General features: G+C 37.9%; 1 protein-coding gene across 1 annotated transcript in view; it reads left to right on the top strand.

Moving 5' to 3' along the window:
• The window catches only part of MDN1 (midasin AAA ATPase 1), a 146,706-nt gene that overhangs the window by 94,639 nt on the left and 32,654 nt on the right, over positions 1–19,413 (top strand). The window contains exons 53-70 of the mRNA XM_081296059.1: positions 327–460; positions 4,311–4,468; positions 4,653–4,773; positions 5,129–5,339; positions 5,688–5,919; positions 6,234–6,354; positions 6,907–7,077; positions 9,113–9,327; positions 9,703–10,090; positions 10,842–10,951; positions 11,611–12,316; positions 14,829–14,990; positions 15,195–15,468; positions 16,170–16,405; positions 16,775–16,870; positions 17,532–17,626; positions 18,070–18,191; positions 18,820–18,966. Coding sequence (XP_081152185.1) covers positions 327–460; positions 4,311–4,468; positions 4,653–4,773; positions 5,129–5,339; positions 5,688–5,919; positions 6,234–6,354; positions 6,907–7,077; positions 9,113–9,327; positions 9,703–10,090; positions 10,842–10,951; positions 11,611–12,316; positions 14,829–14,990; positions 15,195–15,468; positions 16,170–16,405; positions 16,775–16,870; positions 17,532–17,626; positions 18,070–18,191; positions 18,820–18,966 — 3,699 coding nt within the window. The remainder of the gene's footprint in view (positions 1–326; positions 461–4,310; positions 4,469–4,652; positions 4,774–5,128; positions 5,340–5,687; positions 5,920–6,233; positions 6,355–6,906; positions 7,078–9,112; positions 9,328–9,702; positions 10,091–10,841; positions 10,952–11,610; positions 12,317–14,828; positions 14,991–15,194; positions 15,469–16,169; positions 16,406–16,774; positions 16,871–17,531; positions 17,627–18,069; positions 18,192–18,819; positions 18,967–19,413) is intronic.

The following is a 19,413-nucleotide window of genomic DNA, read 5'->3' as shown; positions in this document are numbered from 1 at the left end:
CTTTATAATTTCCATTTTCTGTTAAGACATTTATGAGATTAGGGATGTAGCTCAATAATAGAGCACTTGACTAATATATGTGAAATGTGGGTTCGATCCCCAGCACCATTAAATAATATGAAATATAACATTATTTCTGTCTTTAGGCATACATACCTCATCTGTTAAATTTAATAATAGGCACTGAATTTGCTTTTAATTTTTGACCTTTCCAAATTGATCTTTGGATTAGTAATAACATTAAATTCTAGATTACAATTTATTTTGAAAATGTCTAGAGATTAATTTAAACCTGATGGAATATTCTTATTTATGTCATCTCCAAGATCCAGAGAGCTATCACAACCTGCCCCATGAAATTGTGGTCAATCTTGCTGCTTTTTTTGAACTTTGTGATGCAGTAATCCTGCTCTGGGTACAATCCCCCCAAGGTGTGGTGTCTGACGCCAATGTCTTTGAGGTGAGGCATTATATCTGTTTTTATTTTAAATAAGATTTGGATCAAGGATTTAGGAGTACAACCAGAGACCCTGCGTCTAATAGAAGAAAAAGCAGGCCCTAATCTCCATCATGTGGGAGTAGGCCCTAACTTCCTTAAGACTCCTGTGGTGTAAGAATTAAAATGAAGAATCAATAAATGGGATGGACTCAAACTAAAAAGGTTCTTCTCAGCAAAGGAAACAATCTGTGAGGTGAATAGAGAGCCTACATCTTGGGAGCAAATCTTTACCCCTCACACATCAGAGCACTAATCACTAGGGTATATAAAGAACTCAAAAAGCTAAACACCAAAAATCCAAATAACCCAATCAATAAATGGGCCAAGGAACTGAACAGATACCTCAGAAGATGAGGTACAATCAATCGACAAATAATGAAAAAGTGTTCATCGATAGTAATTAGAGAAATGCAAATCATGTCACTCCAGTCAGAATGGCAGCTATTGTGAAGACAAACAACAATAAGTGTTGGCAAGGGTGTGGGGGAAAAGGTACACTCATACACTGCTGGTGAGACTGCAAATTGGTGTAGCCAATATGGAAAGCAGTATGGAAATTTCTTGGAAAATTGGGAATGGAACGACCATTTGACCCAGCTATCCCTCTCCTCAGTCTATACCCAAAGGACTTAAAAACAGCATACCACAGGGACACAGCCACATCAATATTTATAGCAGCACAATTCACAATAGTTAAACTGTGAAACCAACCTAGATGCACTTCAAGAGATGAATGAATAAAAAAATTGTGGCATATATACACAATGGAATATTACTCAGCAATAAAAGAGAATAAAATCATGGCATTTGCAGGTAAATGGATGGAGTTAGAGAAGATAATGCTAAGTGAAGTTAGCCAATCCCAAAAAACCAAATGCCGAATGATTTCTTTGATATAAGGAGGCTGATTCATAGTGGGATAGGAAGAGGGAGCATGGGAGGAATAGACGAAATCTAGATAGGGCAGGGGAAGGGAGGGGGCATGGAGTTATTAATGATGGTGGAATGTGATGATCATTATTATCCAAAGTACAGATATGAAGACATGAATTCATGTGAATATACTGTGTATACAACCAGAGATACGAAAAAATGTGCTCTATATGTGTAATAAGAATTGTAGTATAATTTGCTATCTCATATAAATAAAATTTTAAAAATTAGTTATAGATAGACACAATATCTTTTAAAAAAATTTTTTTAGTTGTACATGGACACAATAACTTTGTTTTATTAATTCATTTTTATATGATGCTAAAGATCAAACCCAGGGCCTTGCATGTGCTAGGCGAGCACTCTTCCACTGAGCCGTAACTCCAGCCCCCAGACACAATATCTTTATTTTGTTTATTTTTATGTGGTGCTCAGGATGGAACCCCGTGCCTCACATGTGAGAGGAAAGCTCTCCACCACTGAGCTACAACCCCAGTCCAAACAGAGCTATTTTTGAAAATAAAAATTAGAAGAGTGGAACTGGTTGACATTTTTCCAAGTCTTTTTCTGTCTGTCTTAGGATAAGAAATCTGGATTTTCACATCTGCTTCTGCATTCAATGTCTTGTAGAATGTTGTTTGGGATTAAGTTTGTAAAGAAAAACTGGCCTCCCATAGTTAAGAGCTTGGAAAGGGAAAGAATACTTTTAATATCTATTTCCTATAATAATGAACATGAACACTCTTGGATAGCACACCACAAATGGACAAAAAGTTTGTCATGGTCACTTACACTGTGACCATTTGAAACCTGAAAAATATATTTGCAGAACTTGTCATGTGTGATAATCCATTATTTAGTTTGCACTTTGGATTTGGATAACAGAACTCTGAGGAGGATAACACAAAGGCTAGTTTACATTTTTGCTGGCTCTTGACATCAAAATTTATGAAGGTCATTAAAGCCTCAGAGAGGTTCGTTATCTGGCCAGGGAAGGCCAAGATTTATGAGGTGTCACTAAAGTCTGAGAGAGGGCTGCTATCTGGTCAGAGAGAACCAGGCATGGGTGAGTTCAAGGCACAGGCAGGCATTCCAAGCTAGTTCAGAATTTGCAGTAATTTATAGTAAAACCAAAATTATCTTTTCAGGGCTTTGTGGCGAGATGGCTCCCAATTTTAAGAGAAAATCAGGCTGGGTCTATCAGTATCTGTGGATTCCATATCCTCAGATTCTACCAACTTCAGGTTGAAAAGTTCTTTTTTTAATTGCAACTCTACTAAACATGTATAGACTTTTTTCCTTGGCAGTATCACCAAATAAATATAATGTAGCAACTATTTGCATGGTATTTACATTGTATTAGGTATTATAAATAATTTGGATAATTACTTCAAGTATGCAGGAGAATGTATTTAGGTTTTAGGCAAATATACCACATGTATTATATTTTGAGCATTATTTTCACCCAAGTATACTGAGAGATAACTATACTCTCAAATATTTTTCTTGAAGTGATAGATTCTTTTCATTTATACTCAACATAATTTTGCCAAATACCCAATCATAGTTTGTCCTTTTTGTATACAATTAATTTAAATGTCAATTCTGAAAAAAAAATAAGTGAATAACAACATATTATTATAACAGCTTTGACCTGACAGAGCTCATAAAGATAATCACTAGACACTAGTATAAATAGCATTGCTGGAGACTCAGTTACATGATTTGTATTAGAAAGCTACATTAATGAAAATGGTATGGTATAGTCCAAGAATAGGCATGTAGACCACTGAAACAAAACAGAATTCACAAATGTGCTTCCATGTATATGGTCTATTTTCTTTTATTTTGCCAATATGAAAAGGTAATTTAATAGAGGAAAAACATTTCTTTAATAGTCAGTGATGGAATTAGATGTCCACATAAAGTAAGAATAAGCTTCTCCCCTACCTCATTATTACATACAAGTTACCTCAACCTAAGCTGGATGGTTCACATGCCTATAATCCCAGTGACTGGGAAGCAATGCCAGATAATCAGAAGTTTGAGGCCAGTCCGGGCAACGTAGTCTCTTTCTCAAAATAAAGGATGAAGGGTATAAGCTCAAAGGTGGAATGCCACTGGGTTTCATCCGCAGGACCCCACACACAAAATAGAATGAGACCTTTTAATAAAAAAACTAAAACTATGAACAATTAAGAGAAAACCTTTACAATTTAAGGATAAGCAAAGATTTCTTAGAATCTTCATAAAAGAAAAAATAAACTAATGAATTAGTTTTTGTGAAAATTAAAAATTTACATTCATCAGTACTTCTAAGAAAAATCTGAGAAATTGTTTACAAAATACTTGAATTATGTAAGATAGCTAAATAATAAGACAACCCAATTTTTACAATGAACAGATTTGAATAGATGCTTCTCCAAAGATATATGAATGCCTAGTAAGAACTTGAAAAATTATAACATCAGCAGTTATCAAAGGAATATAAATTAAAAGTGCAGTAAGTTTTCACTCATCAAAATAGCTCAAATTAAAATCATTAACAATAGCTAATGATTGGCAATTAGTGACTGAGAAGGAACTGGAACAACTGGGACTCTTCTCTGCTGGTTGTAATACAAAACAGCTGCTTTGTGTCGCATTTGTCAATTTCTTATGAAATGATATATACAGTTTACTATATGACCCAATAATTTCATTCTCTCTAAGGTAATAGCTTTGTACTTGAAGTACAAAGAAAAAAAGGCTTTTGTTTTGTCTGCCTTAATTTTCTTAACAAATTGTCTAGTCTAGCTTTAAACCTCTTGTGTATGTAAGTTGAGTTGAGTCCTTTTAAGAGATGTCTGTGAGTAGTCTTGGCTTATTTTGTTTTTAGATCTTAGATTCTTTGAGATGGCGGGACCGGTTTTGGACTGTGGCTGACACAGTAAAAGTGGATGCTCCGGGTCTGGCTTTGCTTGCTCTCCATTGGCACTGGGTTTTAAAACATTTAGTCCATCAAATCCCCCAACGCCTGATGAATCATGAAGACAAGTAAGACTCATATTTAGGGAATAATATGTGTAAAGATAAGAGGGTTTAGAATTAAAACTGCTATTTCTTATTTAATTTTGGTTTATTCTGTTGGCATACTGTAGAAAATATTGAATGTAAATGACTTCTTTTTCTATCCAGCATTTCCTCCTTATTTCCCTTCTGCTCTTTTTCTCCTTTAAAGATATTACAAAGAGGTTCAGACCGTGTCAGAACATATTCAAAATTGTCTTGGTAGCCCAACTGGTGGCTTCATTGGTATAAAGAGGTTGCAGAAGTTCCTGGGACGGCCATTTCCTTTCAAGGTATACCTGGAAACATATAGTAAATTAAAAGAATCAATTTCTTCTAAAACTCTGGCACTTGGGATCTGGCATTCAGCCAGACACATCCTTACTGCAAAGCTTAATTCATAACTGTTCAATGAATGCTGCTAATGTATTTGTTAAATGTTATCATTTTACTTATTCCTGAGGCTAAGGCTGGGTAGAGCTCTATTACTCTAGAATCTCTCCAGAGCAATATGAGTAAAGAAACCCTGTGTTTTCTAGAAGCATGAAGAAAAAAATCTTAAATTTCTTTTCAGGTATATCTAGGGTGCTGAAAAAAAAAAACATAGTTCAGCTCTCTAATAGGCTCTCTTGGGTTTTATTGTTTCAGGACAAGCTAGTGGTAGAGTGTTTTTCACAGTTGAGAATCCTCAACAGAGCCCTTGCCATCAGAGAGCAGATGCCTGTCGTTGGGGAGAGTGGATGGCAGGAAGATTTCAGTCGTCTCCAAGTGGTTGCTTCTGAGTGGACATTAAAGAAAAGTCTCCTGCAGGCCTGGGGATTGATCCTCAGAGCTAATATTCTAGAAGATGTCAATCTAGGTAATATATTCTGGTATTTGAATGACCGTCAACACTCTGAGCATATCCTCTTACCTGCAGCCATTAAGTTTTTGCCTTAGATTTTTCCCCCCTTTGGTATAGTATAAATACCATTAAATAAATGTCAGTCATTGAGCTAAAATTTACATACATGTTATTCATTAGAATTTTGCAGAAATTAATATCATTTAACAAATGAGAAACTTGGAGCTTAGGTTAAGCAGCCTAACTCTGATTAACTCATGTTAAATAAACTCATAGTCACTTTGCCAACTGTTGGGAATCTAGACCCTGAACTCTTGACCATCTCTTCTCTAATACAACATTTCTTTTTTATCTGAATTGAAGATGAGTTGAAGAATCTTGTGAGTGCTCAGTGTTTAGAACTCAAGGCCAAAGGACTTTCACTTGGTTTTCCGGAGAAAAAGCATGGTGAAGCTTCCTTTGCACCCCAGCCAGACTTTACCTCTTTAATTCAACTTACCAGGAGTGTTCAATTATGGCCTACAATGGAATACTTGGCTATGCTTTGGCAGTACAAAGTGACAGCTGATTTTATGACACAGGCTTATTTGAGAAGGTATGCCATTCTTTCAGTTATTTTCTTGATAGATTTTTTGTGTTTCCTGTATTGTAAACAAAGCACAGACATAAGGAGGTATAGCTGCTGAGGCACAGGAAGGTCACTTGCTACTTTTGAAAGCCAAATCTTATTAAAGATTCTTTATTTCAGCTTCTGCCCTAAAAGTTGCTAGAATTTTTTTCCAGTAGAGTTGCTTATTTTTAAATAAATGTACCCTAAGTTTTGTGTGTTTCATCTTCCCTCACATATAAATTCTCTAGTAGTTCACTCACAGTCCAAACCCAAGCCTCTCACTGTGTATTTTGGAACAGGTTCAGCAAAAATCAGCAACCTCTGATAGAGGAGATAAGACATCACATCACATTTTGTCTTCAGCACACACCAGTTGCTCCTCAAGAACTTCGAGACTTGTGGTCTTTACTGCATCATAAGGTAAAAACCAAAATCAGAAAGGGAAATAAGCCTCTTTTCACACTGTGTGATTAAATTTTCTATGGCAGATTGGTTGTAGAACAGTTTTGTGCATTTAATTAAAAAATCCCATGTTGCAATACCCAGGCTTATCTGAATTACCTCTTAATGTAGGAGAATTTTGAATTTTCTTTTGCAGTAATTACAATGGCATTGTACAGTTTTTATCACAGCAGTATTCGTTTGGGTTCCAGTTAAGAGGTGAAAAGCATTTTCTCAAAAATACATTATAAGAACGTTTATTTCTTTTGATAATGTTACAATTGTGCAATCTGCTTTGCTTATTATACTTCATCGTGCAGCCTTATAAAAACATATTAAAACAGATTTTACTTAGTGTGATTAAACTTACAAACAAGGTATATGACTCCACCAAGATGACCAAGGTGGCAGAGAATTAGGAAAATTAAGATAATATCTTTAAATCCATGTTAGTTTTAGATAGATCTTAAACAACAAAGACCATGATTTATGGAATCATTCTCATAAATTTTTTTATTCCTTTATCTCTAGGGATCTGCTGAAGAAATTACTTGTTTGTGGTCTGAGTTATTTAATTCCACATTTATGTCTTTCTGGAGCAGTACTGTGACCACAAATCCAGAGTACTGGCTAACATGGAACCCTCTGCCCAATATGCAGCAGAGGGAGATGCCCAAGTCCCTTTTGGACTCTACATTAAAGGTTTGTTGGCATAAAACTGATGGTAATAGGTTAAAAAAAATTCCCAGTAACTCTGTTAGTAATCATTTATTCCTAGAATAAAATAGTTGACTATAAATAGGTGATTTTGATACTTTGTTTTCTTCATGATGCTAAAAAAGTGTGTTGTCAAAAAATGTATTCTTTATCTTAAATGATTTTTGTAATTGAGTTAAAGCCATAAGGATTTCCTTTAAAAAGTCTTCATTTCTTAAAATTATAAAACATTTTAACCATTTAATTTATTAGAAATAACCACTCTAATCTGTATCTCTGTTTATATACTCATATGCTTTTTTTTTTTTTTTTTCTTCAAGATGAGGTATTGCTATGTTTTTCAGGCTGGTCTTGGATTTGTGAGCTCAAGAGATCTTCCCCATCTTAGCCTCCCAAGTAACTGGGATTATAAACATATGCTGCCACATCCAGAATAAATAGTATTATTTATATGAACAAAAATAATACTTTATTTGTTCACAAATGTGTCATGGAAATGTGCTTGTCATTCCAGGTTACATTAGTTCATTGTATTGATGTACCACAATTTATTTAATCACTTTTCTTTTGATAAGTTTTGAGGTTTGTTTTCTTCTTCCTCTTTTAACAAGCCTAGCTACATTTACTATCCTTGTATAATCTGGCATTTGTCTTGAATATTTCTGTGGGTGATTTTTTGGAATTAGGTTTTAACCCATGGTCAATGTGATTACATATTAAAAAAATAATAAATAATATATGCCTAATATATACAAATAGCTCTTTTTAGGCTTTCTGAGGAGGTGCTTTACTTTTTTTTACTTTGTAAACATGCAAGTTACTGACCAAAACAGAAGTTTTGGAGCTCTGGGCCACCATAGAAGGTTCAGGACCAGAATACAGTTTCACTCCTGATCTGTAGGAGGGCCATGCTTACCATGCTAGGTGTAATCAACATGTCTAATTATTGCCAATTCTACAATTTAAAAACTTTATTTGAATTTATACCTCTTAGATTATTAAGATTGAACATCTTTTTACATTTATTGATCCTTTTTATTCTACCAACTTTTCAGTCATTCATTGTCCAGTTTTTTTAAATATTGGATTGTTCAGTATCATTTTAATTATTAAAGGTCTTTTTATATTATGGACATTAATCCTTTTTCCATAAGGTCTGAAGTGTATTTCTAGTCTTCTGTTGTCTTTCAAATTATTAATGTTATAATGATAATTTCTTTTTAACTATGCCAGTCTTGTCTTCAATCATGCTTAGTTGTCATGCTTTTTAAAGACTATTTTCCTTCACCATTCCTACAGTAAAAACAGTCTCCCCGTATTTTCTCCAGTGTTTTTGTTTTTTGTGTTTAAATTCATTTATCACTTTATAAACACTATTTTTGATTAATCCTTTCCATTCTCATTTGAAAAGCCACCTTTATTATACACCTTAATCCCACAAATACTCACAGAATTATTGTTGAGCTCTATTCTATTGCTTTTATCATAATTATTATCATCATTGTAAAATATCTCTTAAAGCCTTAAGTAACAAACTGTATGGATTCCTAAGAGTTGCATGAAGTATACTGTGTTTACTATTTTCTATCTTATGTTTTTGACCACCTGACCACCTGACTCTTTACTGTGGGCAGCTATTACTGAGTCCCAGATTAATAGTCCAGTGAATGCATGCTTGACAGACTTTATGTCTGGCTCTTAGATTGGCCTTGCAACTCCTTTCCCTGCCTCCAACTCTCATCTCCCTGTCTATTACAAGAATGGTCTCCCTGATTTCCCGGTTTTGGGGTTTTCTGGTATAGTACTAAAGCACTCATTGCTCATTTCTGAGAGAATGCAGTCCACATTCCTTTAAGGCTACTAATAGCTTACTCCTTCCTGCTCTTCTTGTCCCATCTGTGACTGTTCTGAACAACTTGAACCTCCTTATTCTGTTTCCTCCTTGAAGGTGTCCCAGTGCTGCTTGTCAAAATTGTTTTAGTTGATTTCTGAAAGATACTGTTTTTTTCTTGTCCTTCAGGGCCCTGGCAGTCTCTGTAGAGCCACATTCTCCAAGTGCTGCTTTGAAGTCTTGACTAGCAGCTGCAGAGCAATTTCCTGGGATGTGAGTGGCCTCCCAGTCCTGTCCTCTTCACATGTCACACTGGGAGAGTGGGTTGAAAGAGCCCAGCAGCTACGGGACATCAACTCATTGCTTTGGACCAACATGGCTGTCCCTTCAATAGCAGAATTCAGGTATTCCTTGTCCTTGGGAGCAGTTTATGAAGCTCATGAATGTTCTCTAACTGGGACTCAGTCAGAACTGCTTCTGACATGGCTGACTTTGGTGTGTGAAAATGAGGGTGTTTGCTGAGTGGGTTAGCATGTTTTCAGTCCATGACAACGCCATCATGAGCTGTCTGGTCCTTTTTTTTTTTTTTATGCATATAATGATCAGGAAGATGGTGCTTAGAAAAAAATCACAGAAAGATTATATGAGAACTAAAGTTCATCTTGTTGAATGTTGACTGTGCAGTATGCAGTTAAAATTTCTTGGAAGAATGAGAGTGTGTAAAAAGTGATCCTATTTGATTCAGCAATTCCTTAAGTGTTTCCTTGTTGTCCCAACAGACACACAGACTCCCAGCTCCAGGGACTAGTGCTGTGCCGACACCTAGCGGGCCTAGCAGAGCTGCTCCCAGAACCCCAGCAGCAGGAGTATGTACAGAACTGCGAGCAACTGCTGCTTAGAGACAGCCAGGCCTTCCATTATGTGATCCAGACTCTTGGGGATATGGCTGGTCAGGAGGCACTCCCCAAGGAACTACTCTGCCTGTTTCTCACCTCCCTGCACCACTTTTTTGGGGAAGGGGAGAATAAGAGGAACCTGCCTGAACCAGCCCAGCGTGGGAGCCTCTGGGTGAGCCTTGGCTTGCTCCAGATTCAGACCTGGCTTCCTCAGGCACGCTTTGACCCTGCAGTGAAGAGGGAATGCAAGCTCAAGTATGCCAAGGAAGAGGTAAGAGAGGCAAGAGTTTGGAATATGTGCTCAGTTTCTGATGCATTGGATTTGCTTAGGGTATTATTCCTTTTATTCCCTTTTGGCTAATGAGATGATCAAAGGTGTCATTTTGTGTGAACTGCCTATGACTTCCAATGAGTCTGTTTTAAGACTGCTGCTGCTGCTTTGATAGATAGACTTAGACTCTGAGAGGGCACCTTCCTAAGGTTCTGATACATCTTCCAATTGATGCGATAAGCAGAGGGCAACCTGAGGCATTGTCAGAGAAATAGTGGAATTCCTCACTATCCAGACTCTGAGGTAGGTTTTGGATATTTGGGTTCAAATTACTTCTTTAGGTAGGATGTAGTACCCCTATAACCTAGGATTTCTGAAGTATTGGTGTTTGTTATATAAAACTCAGGAATCAAATAATGTAGTATCTCTTGTTATTTGAACTTCCAAACAAAGTCAAGAATTGAATACATTAAGATAATGACATACTAGTACTGTATGATGAGGAAGGAATGTTATTAGTTAGGGTGAAGGCTAAGCTGCTGTAAAAAGACTCAGATTTAGTGGTGTGGAAGTTTCTTCTGCCTAATAACTCTGAGGTAAATGGTCTAGTTTAGTGAAGCAGAGCCACCTGTCCTTAGGTCATTCAGGAATCCAAATTCCTTCTATCCTGTTGCTGTACACTCCTGGGACATTGTTTTCTTGTGCATGGTCATCAGTGGGACACACCAGACTATTTTCTCTTTTCCTTTAGTTATACCAGCTACAGTGTGAATGGAAGACCCGGAACTTATCATCTCAGTTACAAACTGGAAGAGACCTGGAAAATGAAGTAATTATCAATTATTCTCATCCTCACATCAGGTAAGGCAGCAAAGTGATTATTTTTGTTCGAGATTATTGTCTTTACTTTTAAAAAAGACATTATAAGGCTGACCTTTGTAGTAATATTATAGTGTTAGTGAAGTGATGCACGTCTTTGAACTATGATAGCAATTAGGTCCCAAATCCTTCATTATAATCAAGAAAACGATATGTTCTAAAAGGAGGGGAAAGACATTCAAGGTGTAGATTTACGTGGGATCAAGATGGTTGAAGCCAGAGCTACTCCTCAACATGGAACAAGTTGGATGCAATGATGTGCACTTTATTTCTTTGCTTTTCTTGGCTACAGATCTGTTCCCTTAGCTTAGAGTCCCAGTCTTTTCCTGACCTTCCTTTGACTATAGACAATAGGGTAGCTCACTAAATGCCATTACGCCTCAGTGTCCATGTCCACAAAAGGGAGATACTTGTAGTACCTCCTTTGGATGAGATATGCATCTAAAATGTTAGCAATGTGTGGCACAGGGTAGGTGTTCTGTAGGTACTATCATTTTCACTGTAATTTTCAATATCATTCTCATGTTATTTCTCAGCAGTTGATAAGTGTTCATTCATTCCATTTTCCTAGCTGAGGGTTCAGTCCAGATTTGCTGTTCTTTTTCTAACAGAATTTGCAAATTATATTAATTTGCCTTCAGGTTACTTCATCAAAGGATCAATTACCTAGAGAACTTAATCTGCAGCCTGTCGAAGAAGCAGGCCTTCAGACCCCAGCTGCCTACCTATGAGTCTCTGGTGCAAGAGATCCACCACTATGTCACCAGCATTGCCAAGGCCACTGCTATTCAGGATCTGCTTACGCGGCTGCTGCAGGTTCTCCATGCAGATGGGCCACGGTCTGCCCAGGTGGCCCAGAGCCTTCTAAAAGAAGAGGCCTCTTGGCAGCAGTCACACCACCAGTTCAGGAAAAGGCTAGGGGAAGAATATGCCCTCTACCCAGATTCTGTGATTCCACTACAGGCTTCCATCTTACAGTTGCAGCATGGCATGAGGCTAGTAGCATCTGAGGTCCATACCTCATTCCACAGCAGTGTGATCTGTTCTGACAGGCTGGGTGCCTTGGCTATGGCTTTGTTGGCTTTTCCATCAGTGGGCCCCACCTTCCCCACCTACTATGCTCACGCAGATGTCTTGTGCTCAGTGAAGTCAGAGGAGGTTCTTCGAGGCCTTGGGAAACTGACCATTAACCGCTCGAGAGGAAAGGAATCAGAAGGCATGGGCCAGCAACCCTGCCCCACCCGTGAACAGCTGCTAATGAATGCCCTTCTTTACCTGCACTCCCATGTGCTATGCAAGGGAGAACTGGACCAGAGGTCCCTGTCACTCTTCAGACATGTCTGTCAGGTAAGCCTTTGTCTGTCAGCATGTCCTGCCTGCCCTTTTTAAGGGAGGGAGCTAAAAGCACGGGCCAGCATGCAGAACATTATCAGAGTTAATGGTTGAGGAATCCTCTTGGCTGTTCCTTTCTTTTTTCTACTTAACTACCAGGTTTGGGGGCCTTTGCCCCTAAATTTTTAATGGTTTGGAGGCTTTGGGGCCTCCCCCCCCCCCTTCTGGTATTGGGGATTAAACCCGGTAGGGCGGCTCTACCTCTGAGCCACATCCCCACCCCCCACACACACCTTTTTTTGAAATAGGGTCTGACTGAGTTGCCAAGGATAGCCTTGAACTTGTGATCCTCCTGCCCCAACCTCCCAGTTTGCTGAGATTACAGGTGTATACCATGGTGCCTGGACTTTTTTTTTTTTTTAAGGTAGTACTAGGAATTTAACTTGGATTTGTGTATACTAGGCAAGCATTCTACATTAAGTTGCATCCCCAGTCCTTTTTCTATTTTAAGACTGGATCTTGCGAAGTTCCCAAAGCTGGCCTTGATTTGTGATCCTCCTGCCTCTGCCACCCAAGAGCCAGCATTCCCACACTGTGAAATTTTCTCCTATTTAGTTGGTTATCTTTTGATTTTGCTTATGGTAATTATGATGTAAATTGTACCAACTTTTGTTTAAAAAAAATAGCTTATTGTTTTCTTTCCCCTTACTAAGTAACTTGTCACTGTAGATAATTAAAAGAGTAAATATAAGCAAAGATTTTAAATAATCTTACTATTTATACCTGTTACTATAGTGGTATATCCCATTCTAAGCTTGTGTGTATGTCCTGTAGATGCATATCTACATGCCATATTTGAGGTAATGCGTCCCAGCGGTTCACAGATTTTTTTTTTTAAAGCACCAGCTTCTTAAAAAAAAAAAAAATCAATCTCAGCATAGTGAACCAATATTTAGCAGGTGAAAGAGTTATATTGTTTAAGGTCACTTCTGTGATGTCCATGACCCCTGCTACATGTTCTTAAAATGCTAGAGCTTTACAAAATACTTAGCAGAGTACTAAAAATTTCATTCTGTTTCGTAAATTGCTTTTTAAAACTTAATAGGGAGCTGGGGATGTGGCTCTAGCGATAACGTGCTCACCTGGCATGCATGGGGCACTGGATTTGATCCTCAGCACCACATAAAATAAAGATGTTGTGTCCACTGAAAACTGAAAAATAAATATTAAAAAATTCTCTCTCTCCAAAAAAAAAAATTTAAAAAAATAAAACTTAATAGGACTTAGTGATTATATCTCCTTATTTTATATTCATATATTTAGTGACTAATTTTCTATCATGTATGCCATAAGTCATTTAACTAATTTCTGATGAATGAACATTTACATTTATATGTAATATTTTTATTATTTTGAGGAAAAAAACTGTCATGATAAACAGACTTATGACCATATTCTTTGGGTACAAATTCTGGAAATCAGAATTACTTGGACAGAAATTAAACATAGTTCTTGGAAGTTAGTACAAATTAACTTCTAATGGTATATGTACCTTATCCCTCAACCACACTGGGCAGTTTCTTGAATTCATAGTTTTCTCCAATTTAAGGACCTAAAGTCTTAAAAGGTAGTGGGGAATTCAAGAACTATCTGGTAAAACACAGTCCAGTTTTTTCTAGTTGGTGCCCTTTGACCATCCAGGACCTAGAAGGTTTTCCTTTCCAGAACCCTGGGCCAATTCCTCTGGTGCCTGGCAGGTGCAGTTTGAATTGAAACCCACACAACCCAACCCTAAGCCTGACTGTTATAGTTTGGATGTGAGGAGTCACACAAAAGATCATGTCTGAGATAATGCAAAGAAGATTTGGAGGAGAAATCACTGGGTTATTATAGCCTAAGCCTAATCAGTGAATTAATCCCGGATGAGATTAGCTGAGTGGTACCTGGAGGCAGGTAGGATATGACTGGAGGAAGTGATTCATTGGGAGCATGACTATGGTATATATTTTATGTCTGGAAAGTGGAGTGTGTCTGTGTCTCTCTCTCTCTCTCTCTCTCTCTCTCTCTCTCTCTCTCTCTCTCCTCTTTCTGATCATCATATAAGCTGCTTCCCTCTGCCACACTCTTCTGCCTCACCTCAAGCCCCGAGGAATGGCTCCATCCTTCTGGACTGAGAATCCCTCAAATGAACTTTTCCTCCTCTACAGTTATTTTGGTTGAGTCCTTTTATTCACAGCAGGGAAAAAGCTAAGTAAAACAATAACCTTGGTACAAAATACTGCTAATCCCTGACACACGAAGTTCCTAATAATTCCATTGCAGCACATTTTTAGACCTTTGAAATTTTAGCAGCATAACAAAGGGAAATTTTCAGGAAACTATTTACTGAAGAGTTTGATCAAGTTTAATTTCTTAGATGTTGGCTTTTGTTCATTTTTGAGCCATGGTAGTTTCTTTCATGAGAAACTAAGACAGCAAATCATGCCTGTGCTCATTTCAAGTGCACTCTACCCATGTGTCTTTCCAGGAGATTATCAGTGAGTGGGATGAGCAGGAACGCATAGCCCAAGAGAAGGCAGAACAGGAAAATAGCCTGTACAAATTCAAGAGCAAGAGCTCTAGGACCACCCTAAGCGAGGAAGAAGAGGAAGAACAGGAGTTCAGAAAACAGTTTCCACTGCATGAAAAGGTAGGGTGCTGGTGTCAGGATTTGTTTGGAAATGAATTCCCCTGGTTCCACATATATTCCCTCTGAATGGCTCTGTAGTCTTTTTAATATATTTCAGTGCATGTAAGTCTTCATGATTCATGCCTCTTTCTTCCTCTTTGTTCTAGACTGATTACAACCAGATTCTGATTTTTAAGTTTATAATTGTTTTAATATTGTTTACAGGACTTTGCAGATATTTTGATAGAGCCAACACTTGAGGAGAAAAAAGGAACTTTAGATGGACAAGAAGAGGATACAGCCACAGACCCAGCTGCCCTCTCCCAGAGTTCAATGCAGGCAGTAATGTTGATACACCAGCAGTTGTGCCTCAACTTTGCTAGGTCCCTGTGGTACCAGCAGGCTGTGCCACCACATGAGGCAAAGCATTACCTCAGCTTGTTTGCATCTTGCTATCAGACTGGGGCTTCTCTTGTGACACACTTCTACCCGCTGATGGGTATGGCCAATTACTTTTGCTTTACCCTTGGGAAATCAAAATGAATAAATGGAATCCCTACTTCTTGAATAATTAAAATCATAAATTCACCATTTTTATTTAATTCTTTATCAATAGTTTCCTTTGCTTAAAGAATTTATACTAATTTTAAAAAGTGATTAAAAATTCTGCAATAAGATGGATTTTTATTGTTTGAATCCTTTGGGATGAAAGATAGGAACTTAGTTTATTTATATAGTCTTTTTTCCTCAGCATTATTTCCACTTCCCTCTAATAGACTTAATGCTTTCTAGTCAGGTATTCTTGGGAGCAATCTGGGAACTCAAAACTCTCAGAATCTTATGTGATGGTTGTTTTTGATGCAGTTTCTAGTGTGACCTCAAGAATTGTCCCATGCAAGTAGGAAGAAGGCTTTAACTTCTCTATTGATCTAGAATTGCTAAAGGAACTGAATTTGAATGCATCCAGTCAAATATTTTTGTTTATAGATAAGCTTCTTACTTCCACAAAACCTGAAAACTTGTGGTAGCTACTGTGATAATAAGGTCACTCATCTAGGCCAGTGTTGCTTTAGGAGAGAATAATATTAGAATACCTGTTTTACTAGTCCCACCCAATTAGTTGATTGTTTCTGACATCTTTGTAATTTTGATAAATTACCTGAGTTCTCTGACTTCACCATAATGATGTTACCTTTACAGGAGTTGAACTGAATGACCGACTTTTGGGCAGCCAACTTTTGGCCTGTACCCTTTCCCATAACACACTCTTTGAGGAGACAGCCTCAGACCTAATGGTGAAACCTGATGGGCCCTATGATTTCTACCAGCACCCCAACGTATCAGAAGCACGACAGTGTCAGCCTTTGCTTCAGGGTTTCTCAGAGGCTGTCAGTCAGTTGCTGCAGGATTGGCCGGAACACCCTGCACTTGAACAGGTAGGGCAGCTGGTGAAGAAGGGATGAACTGCCCTGGGAATGTGGCCTTTTACTATGTCCAAGGGCATTCCCTCAAACACTTGAACATATAAAAAAAGATTTAAAGAACAATAATTGAGATGCTATTTGATCAGGATCCACAGTCCTGGAAATTTTCATCCACAATTTTCAGAGGTGCTTTCAAAGTAGAGAATGAAGGAATGAAGCTTCCTGTCAGAACTCCCTTCAGTAGCCTGTGACTGAATAACTGTTTTTTTTTTTATGACTCTTTTTAGTTACACATGACAATAGAATCTATTTTGATATAATTATACAATCATGGGAGTCACTGGTATTTCTGCTGAGATACCCAAATCTTTTTTTCTGTAGCTGCTGGTCGTAATGGACAGAATTCGTAGTTTCCCACTTTCCAGTCCTATCTCAAAGTTTCTGAATGGCTTAGAGATTCTTCTGGCAAAGGCACAGGTAAGATTCCCTCTTTTTCCTCTTCTAATTTGTGGTATTCTGACAAACGTTTAATCTCATGATTTTTTTGTTAGAGGAACAAAGAGTTAATAGTTTGATTTGGAGAAAGGTAAACATCTTTGGTTTTTCTACTATGGGTGGAAATCAGTATAGTAAATCTGTTGCCCCTGTGGTAGGGGTGACTATGCATAACCTCTTTTGGGGAGTGAGACCTAGTATCCCCTGGCACTGAATTCTCACTTTGCTGAAATGTCCAGTGAGCCTTCAGTCTGGCTGAGTGCTCACATAGGTCATCTTCCTCAGTTCCCACACAGCCTCTGAGGTGACTGGTGCCTCTCCATTTCACAAAAATAGTCACTGACTCTGTTCAGGGTCAGATAGCTTACACCAGTAATTCAGACATCAATCCACAAACCCTATGCTTTTTATGGTCTTCTACAACATGACAGCTGCAGTTCTATCGCACAACCATAAACTTGAACCTGGATACACTGATTGTAAAATCATCACTGCTGGTGGTAAAAGTTGTCAAGGATCCTGTAGTGTTTCTCAAGAAAAGTCTGAAATGTTATTGAGGGAATACATGATCATGGGGCTGCATAAAGGGCATAGTACATTCTATCTTTTTTGTTGTTGCTGTTGTTTTAATATACCCCTTTAGGACTGGGAGGAGAATGCAAGTCGAGCTTTGTCTTTGCGGAAACATCTCGATTTGGTCAGTCAGATGATCATTCGGTGGCGTAAACTGGAGCTGAAGTAAGTGACTCTCCCTCTTAATTAATTGTTAAGCACTATTATATATTGATGGGTTTCTTGGAAAGTTTATGTTATGGCAGTTACAGAATCTGCTTTTTCAGCCATTAATCACTGAGTTTAAAGCAGGACATTAAAATGATCTTAAAAAGACCATTCTTATTTTTTAATCTTTCTTTTTTGTGGTACTGGGATTTGAACCCAGGGACACTTTATGTGAGCTACATCCCTATCCCTTTTTAGTTTTCATTTTGAGACGGTCTCACTAAATTTCTGAGGGTATCCTTCAACTTGTAGTCCCCCTAAGGCCATATACTCGGAGATAGAAAAATGGGCAGCTTTTTCCATCTCCATTTGTGAGAATATGAGGATTTAATTTCTGTGATTTCACATTTTTCAAATGGATTGCCTAAATGTCTCCACGGCCTCTTTTTCTTATGTTTCAGCTGTTGGTCCATGAGTTTGGATAATACCATGAAGCGCCACACTGAGAAATCCACCAAGCACTGGTTCTCCATCTATCAGATGCTTGAGAAGCACATGCAGGAACAAACAGAGGAACAAGAAGGTAATACTTGGCAGGAACTCCCTGCTCATTCAATGATTTCAAGCTAAATTGAGTACTGCAAAGTACAGGATTTACCTGTTCCCATAAGTCACAGAGGTTTAAGTGACTTGTCCAAAATCTGGAGAACCAGTATATGATAAAAAATTTTGTTATTGTGTATTCTCCATGTCCATGATTCAAAATGAAAGTTGCCAGGGCTGGGGATGTGGCTCAAGCGGTAGCACGCTCACCTGGCATGTGTGCGGCCCGGGTTCGATCCTCAGCACCACATACAAACAAAGATGTTGTGTCCGCCAAAAACCAAAATAAATAAATATTAAAAAAAAACAAAACAAAATGAAAGTTGCCTTCTTGGTAGGTAGTAGTTAACATGCTCAAGTTCAAGTTAAAAAAAAAAAACAACCTTATTATTCAATTCTGTTGCTGTGAGTGCATTTAACATATACCTTGTATGCAGCTGTTACTTTGAAAGCAGTCAACATTTAGCTGTGATCTTTGCTTCAAAGTGGCTTTAACTGGGGTTCCTACTAATGGTCATCCCTTTGTATATCCCATGGTAGACTGCATGCATGTTATGGACAATGTGTGATTATAAAAAACACATGTTTTCCTCTTTTAATCTCAAAAGATGACAAACAGATGACTCTGATGTTGCTGGTCAGCACGTTACAAGCATTTATTGAGGGATCCTCTCTGGGGGAGTTCCATGTACGACTTCAGATGTTGCTGGTTTTCCACTGTCATGTTTTGCTGATGCCACAGGTTGAAGGAAAGGGTGAGGATTTTTTTTTTTCCCTTTATAGTGCACTGTTAAAATGGGTTAGGCTTTGAATCCTCCACATGAGACAGTTATATTTTTTGCACATCAGGTTTTAAACAAGGCACTTCTAATTATCTGTTTAATTTTAATATGATTCACACTAGATACAGATATAGTCAAAGCAAAGTACAGTTGATTATAGATGAAGCACTGACTAGTGAACTCTGGCAGAAGCATATTGCCAGATGAGCCAGGCATAGTGGCACACGTGTAATCCTAGTGACTTGGGGAGGCTGAGATGGAAGGATTGCAATTTTGAGGCCAGCCTTTGCAACTAAGTGAGACCCTGTCTTAAAATAATAGAAAGGGGACTGGGGATGTAGCTCAGTGGTAAAGTAGCCCTGGTTCATTCCCTAGTACAGAAAAAAGAAACACATACATACATACATACATACATATATT

The sequence above is a fragment of the Spermophilus citellus genome, assembly GCF_964194105.1.
Source record: "Spermophilus citellus genome assembly, chromosome: 5".
Taxonomy (NCBI): domain Eukaryota; kingdom Metazoa; phylum Chordata; class Mammalia; order Rodentia; family Sciuridae; genus Spermophilus; species Spermophilus citellus.
The sequence above is the reverse complement of the archived record's forward strand: the minus strand, read 5'-3'. Positions and strand labels throughout refer to the sequence as shown.